The following is a 7,093-nucleotide window of genomic DNA, read 5'->3' as shown; positions in this document are numbered from 1 at the left end:
CTTTTTTTCTTAGTTTTTTACTCCTCTACACGCTCCCGAAGTTTTGCCATTTAATTTGGAAACACCCTGTATATATATAAAGTTAAATTCAACTCTATATATATGTATATATATATACATATATAAAAATTTGATATCTATAAATCTATGTTTAATTTAATATCTACAAATTTAATTTGCGTTAAAAAAACCTTAGATAATAGAAAAATTCAAATTCAGATAAATCTAAAATAAAATTTTATTTTGATGTAAACAGAAGCCTTAGAGAGAGATATACTTAGTTATATATTCTTGAATAGTTCATTGAATCGTAGTAATTAATTCTAGCAGCAAAGCAAACTCGCTAAATTAATGAATTATAAAATTACACTCGTAAGAGGATATAGGTCGGATTACTTGCTTGCACGGATGTCTTACGGTTGGAGAAACTGGAATCAGCGGGGTAACATTATCTCCGTCCTGGAGTCTCGAGCACTCCTTAGCTAAGCATTTCACGAATACACTATACATGTGCGCGGTATTGATAAGGTAAGGGCGTAAATGCTGAGTGGAAACTCCCCGAAGTCTTAAGTATGATATTTTCGGAAAATCAATAGTTAGCGGCATACTCGCGATAATGCAACTTAGTCACTTTATCAAGTTAACGTACGTGTAGTAGAGCTTTAGATAAATAATGGGTTATGCCGCTCCCATCGTATTTAGGACATATGCCCTGTGTCAAACACTTGACGGATTTCAGCGAGATGTTTCAGAGATGCTGACGCGTAATTAATATTGACTCACGTCTGCATATCGCGTTTACTATACTCTCAACCGTGATAAGGTTTATTCATACGTCCCGAATACAATCATTTGAATACGATTATCCGTATTTATACATTAACAATATCATTTGCCCGTTAATATTTTATCGAGAAATTTGTAAATTTAGCGTGTTTATAAACCATCGTACAGTTTGTTAACTCATAATTCTGAATAGAAAAAAGTTTCATGCCGTACTCGCTATATTTGTGGGTAAGCATACAGATAATATGTTGGTGAATTTAACAGATAACATTAGTAAGTTGTGCAAGCTGTCTGTCTGACTAGATTGCATCAGTTTATTATGAAGTTTGTTCATTCTGTTATTGTCAGTAAAGCAAAATCCCAAACATCATGGTTGTGATTTAATGTTTCGTATATAGATAAGTAATTCCTATATTTACCAAGAGGTGGTTATTAATTCCCATAGTCCATTTTGTTGTAGTACTGTATTTATACTTTACACTATATTTAGTTGATATTTTCGTCACGACGTTTTGTTTATAATTAAAGAGAGGGAACTCTTTGTAAGACAGAACCAATACAGCCAACCTAGGTATACTGAGTGTACACACATCGATTGTAACCTTTTTTATGTTCGGAAATATTTCTTATTTTAAATCTGGTCATCAGTTTTCAATTTTGAACTCAACAAAAAAATTAGAAAAAATTGCAAAGTTTAAGTAGACCATATACAGGGTCTGGTTACCTTTTATATATATATATATATATATATATACATCACTCGTCTTAATTATGGATGTATTTAATGTTGAAAATTAGAACGTTAGTCTCTCATTAAATTTTTGCAAAAAGCCCGGCCACAGATTCGTCAAAGGAGGCACCATTAAAACAAGAGAGCGCATCTGATGCTCTTCTCGTTTTACCATGGAGATTGTAAGTCATTCCCTCAAGAGTTAGGTACTTCCGGGATCCTATTTCTGTGGTCCGTAGTTTCTAAAAGAAGTCGTTAAGAAATTTTTACTTCAAAGCGACACGCCTCGGCTACGCAAGCGAGCCGATTAAAAACTTTCCTACTCAAAATCGCATGAAAAAGTTATACGTGTCTTTACTTTTTGCTTCGAACACGCGACATTACGAAGACATTTGCATTGTGAATTGCAATGTGCGTGTGTATATACATATATGTACAGGGTAACAAGCTTAAACGTGGATTTTTGTACGATAAACACGTGGGTGACGACGATACGTCTCCCGGTATCCGCTATTTGAGCAACAAGTGCGCCAAAGGAGGGGTTCTGGGAAGTACGTTACTCTTCGTGCGATAAACTTTGACACTTGGAGCAGTTAGATTAACGGAGAATAATCACTGTCAAGAGCAAAAGTATTATAAGTAGCAAATCCCTGATGGAAAAATGTTGTTGAAATTATTCCACGTTTTGGTATACTTTTCAACAAAATTTCAGTTTAATTTCAGCGATTTTTAGCTGAAAAATTCATTTTCGATAAAATTTCAGAAAAATTTCAGCAAAATTTTCAAACAAATTTCAGAGAAATTTCAGTTGGATTTCAGTATGTTAGCTGAAAAATTCACTTTCAGTGAAGTTTCAGCAAATTTTCAGCAATTTCCCTGAAATGTTCTAAAACGTGGAAAAATTTCAGCAAAACTTTTTCACTAGAGATATTATAATAAAGCAACAGCTAAAATAATTTTATCTCTCTTTTGAGGTCTTTTTCTCATATATATTATCATATCGCTATAAAAGTGCTTTCCAACTAAAAAAATTAATTTCCTAGAAAAGAGGAAAGCTTGACAGAATTATTGACTAATCAAATAATATTCATGCTTATCGACAAAAAGAATGTATTCTTACCCAGATAACATGCATGTTGCATAAGATATCTAAAAGACGTCTTCAGATATCTTATGCAACATAAATGTTATCTGGGTTAACATCAAATGTGTTATTTTTATCATTTCACAATCCTTAAAAAGTCACTCTTTTTTAGCTGTGACGAATATTTTTAAATCACCCTTTTTGAGTCGTAATGATTTTGACGATTTTTTTATGAAGTTAAATTAGTTTACTTTTGATGATTGGTAGAGTAATATTTGTAGAGGGGAAGATTGAGTGATACTGGACACCTAAAGTTTTTTCAAGATTTCATTTTCTTGAAATGTCAAAAAATTAAATATAATCTATACATGATATAAAACATCTTTTTAATCGTATTTTTTTTTTTAAATAAAAATACCCAAGATTTTTATATTTTTAAATATCATTACATTTTATAATTTTCGTTAATTAAAAGATGGTATTGATAAGAAATATTTAAAAAGAAATGTGATTTATTATATGTAATTATTAATTACACATTTTAAATTACAAATTTTTATTTTTTATTTTTGATATGAAAATTAAAGTTGTCATGGTTTTAATCAAATTATCAATCCGACAAACACACACACACACACACACACACACACAAATTGATGGAAATTATTGCATATTAAAAATTCACAGTAGAGAGAAAGAGAAGATGAGAGTGAAGACAAAAAGCTAAATAAAAAAGAGATATAGTACAGTCATTTTTAATTAATATTATCGCCACCGATCTGATTCATTTCAACGATAGCGATACATAAAACGATGGAGATACATAAAAGACATTCGTCAAAAATACTTATAACTACGTGATATTGACGAGACGACTGACGAAATTTAATAAACCGCATCGCGCCGGGCGCGAAGAAAATCTTGGCGCGAAATCGACCGGCCGAGGATCTCTCCAGGATGACAGATTAAGAATTAATATCTCAGGAGTAGCCGGTGCCGCGAGGAATATTACCTTAGATACTAAGACGCGCACACGCGGAATGAAAATTCTCCGCTTGTCAGACTGCCAGAGAAAGAAATATCCGGAGGGAGAGCAGTTTCCCAGTGCCGACAGGGAATTCTTATTTCCTTTTCTCCTCCACCTCCTCCTCCTCCTCTTTCTCGCTCCGCCACGTAAAGCACGTTTTGCTATCCATTTTAACCCCAGTGTATTCAATATATACACCACACCCAAGTCAAAGACGCTTCCTGAAATTCACGCGACATGCAAGAAAAAAGAATTTCAGATGTATGAAACAACGACGGTCCTTGTCTTTCCTTTTTTTTATTCCGGATCTTCCGAAAAATGTATAGATTGGCCGTTAAATGGATAAACAGTGGTTGTCATTTAGTGACACTGACACAAGTCGACACAAACATCATTGAAAAGCATACGCTGATAACGAGTAATGGCAATCGGAGATTGTCAGTAGCAACTTTCGGATACGGACATCTTAAGTCAGGAACACGAGTCAAAAGATGTAGATTCTATAATAACGAAAAAAATTGTTACAGAATAAGATTTTCTAAAATTTTCAGAATTAATAACAAATTCTTAACAGAAAAAAATTTGGTTTTCTACGCGACCCAAAAATTAAGAAAACGTATACTATGACATCTGTTTCTTTTCACTGTTTATAATGTCAAATTATACCCAATTTGAGTTATTTTTAATTATTTCTGTAGGTCGTCACTGCTTCTACTCAATATGTTGTTAATCCTTAAGTACTGAGGTTACAAATTATGACATTTTTACTGAGGTTGGTCCGTGGGACATCGATTTAAAAAAAAATGGAATAAAAACACAGGAGTTTTTTAAATCTATGTTTTATTGATTACATCGTTATAAATGAGTCTTTATGAAAGTATTTTAACAAAATATTTTTTATTTGGCTTTAAGAAACTTTTTTTCCACTTTTAGTAAACTTGTAATAAACAATAAAAATACCTTTTATATACACACTATAAACAAAAATCTAAATGATAAAACTTTAAAATCTACATTTTTTTCAAAAACAAAGATAAAAACTATTAAACAAAAAATAAACATAAGTCTACCTCTCAAAATAAAAACATTGACAATGCTTATCAATAGACTATTTAAGTATTGAGGTTGGTTCAGGGAACCACGTAAAAGAAAAGAAAGCCCTGCACTCACCGTAATCTGCGCAAGTATCGTACTTTTACTACCGTGGCTTACGCGTCACTGTCTGGACGAAAGCTACACAACAAATGAAGCACTTGAAAGCGAAAATGAGACAGATATTTTGTTTTGTTTTTTTTCGCGCAGTCCCATGGACCAATCTCAGTACTTAAGGGTTAATTTAACTAAAATAATAAAGTTAAACTATTTAACTAAAAAAAATATATTAAATTTAATTCTAATTTAGTTTATTATTTACTAAATACATGTATTAATTTGGATATCGTTTACGTTAAAACTAACCATAGTAAATAAAAATTAATTTATATTTAAACATATAAAAGTTAAAACTAAGAAATTAAAACTAAGAAAATGTTATTTACCTCAAATGATTGGATTGCTTGCTGATATTTAACAGTATTCAACTCTGTAATTCTGCATTTCCGTGTAATTTTTTTTTTTTTCATGTATATTACAGGTTCATTTCGAGCCTTTTACGAACACATAGGGAAATTACTGACGGTAGGCCGATTGAACGGAAATCGATCGACTGGTAATTAATATAAAATTTGCAATTTACAGTTTATTAACGTGAGCGACTCGAAAAAAAAAGCGATGCGATAATTACATAGGTGTTTTTTCCACTCAACGCGAGTCGTATCGAACAACGCCGCGGGTAATTTCCGCGCTATCGCGTTCGATGGGGATATTTAATCAAATAGCGAGATTGATATTAAACACGTATATGCGGGAGAGTAATATGTCGTAATATGCAGCACGAGGAAGGTATACCACGACTCTGTGCCGTAAATAAATTACGCTTCACAATTACACAAAGGGCGTCGCGTCCTCGTATCGACCTTCCACGAACTCCTCGTTATTGGCTCGTAAAAGGAACCACCTTCCTTCCCGAAAAACATTAAAGTCAGCAGGGAACGAGTAGTAAAGCCAACGTATCCCCCCAAAAGGATGTATTATTCATGTCTCTGTGCGAAACCCTCTAAGGAAAGTCCCTGTAGAAGCGTTCCTATTTCGGCTCGTCATATACCCAAGAATATATGATCTTCGAACAAGTATGGGAAAAAGAAATAGTAAAGTATCGTCACGATGATCGAATATCACCCGTGATCGATTGTCCTTAACAGAAAGTTGTGCTCATATATTAATGTCAAGTATTTTGATGGATGTAACAGATTCGTAAACAATCGCATTTCCGCTAATAAACCTTGTAAAAGCGCATAATCGAACAGCTCTATAATTAGCTAACTAATTACATTAACTGGTTACTTGTATTAATGTTAAGTGTTTTGATGCATAACGAATTTTGCATAAACAATTGAAGTGTTTACGTTAATATACATATATTTTAAAAGGAAATAAAGTCCTTAATGTAATGATATTATTAATTATAATTTAATTATTGTTACTGAACATAATGATGACAATGTTTTATTGCAATATCAACTATTATTCGATTTTATTTGATGAATGTTCACACATTGGGAGAATCGAGATAGTGATATTTAATGTCAAAATATCTTCGTGGTGCAGATTTCGGTTTAAATTTATACGAAAGGAGATCGATTTTGCTAATTCTATAAAAGGGATGCAATGTAATTTAATTATTAAAATTCATTACCTTTTTAATCACTATTTTCTGTACAGGTCTGTTTGTTCATATATAAATTATAAATACACCGCACCTAGTATATACACATCAGTCTTTTGCACAATTATTATTAACGACGTAATAAAATATGATGACTTACGGCAATATTATGACTTTCGACAACAACTCGGCTCATAGAAAGCTGCAGCTGTAAATCCTGCTTCCATTTGTACTTTATAAATCATGGAAGAACGTATCGTACCTGAATAAAATCGACAGAGCGGTCGCGATACACGACATTAATCTTGGATCGCGATAAGCGATGTCACCTAGCGACTTGGAGCGTGACGTCATGACGCACTTTCCGATGTCGATTTTATTTTATTTTATTTTTTCGTCAAAAATCGGGATTTCTCTAAATCTCAGGAGAATCGCGTCTCAATCGTCATTACGAATTTCTATCTCAGGAAATGGAACTTATCGATTCGCGCGTGTTCATCTGCCCGGACCAACGGTGACATTGACATCTCTCTAATAGCGGGTCTCTTGAAAAATCTATAAATACAAGAGTAAATTTTTTATTATCAATCAGGAACAATCCCGAGTCGACTTTCATTATTCCGGCCCTTTAAATTCTTTAAATCCTTTCGCATTATCAACTTTTAAAGCATCACGTCGATAAAAAATGCCTCGATATTGCAA

At 32.8% G+C, this 7,093-nt stretch overlaps 1 protein-coding gene across 1 annotated transcript in view; it reads right to left on the bottom strand.

Annotated features, from left to right (window-relative positions):
- Positions 1-734, bottom strand: part of LOC108728701 (17-beta-hydroxysteroid dehydrogenase 13) — a 5,947-nt gene extending 5,213 nt beyond the window's left edge. The window contains exon 1 of the mRNA XM_018457423.1: positions 397-734. Within this exon, the coding sequence (XP_018312925.1) occupies positions 397-606 (210 nt within the window). The 5' untranslated portion in view covers positions 607-734. The remainder of the gene's footprint in view (positions 1-396) is intronic.
- Between the last annotated feature and the right edge of the window lie 6,359 nt (positions 735-7,093).

The sequence above is a fragment of the Mycetomoellerius zeteki genome, unplaced genomic scaffold (assembly GCF_001594055.1).
Source record: "Mycetomoellerius zeteki isolate Tzet28-1 unplaced genomic scaffold, Tzet1.0 scaffold636, whole genome shotgun sequence".
Classification (NCBI taxonomy): Eukaryota; Metazoa; Arthropoda; class Insecta; order Hymenoptera; family Formicidae; genus Mycetomoellerius; species Mycetomoellerius zeteki.
This window is presented reverse-complemented; position numbering and strand designations above follow the sequence as displayed.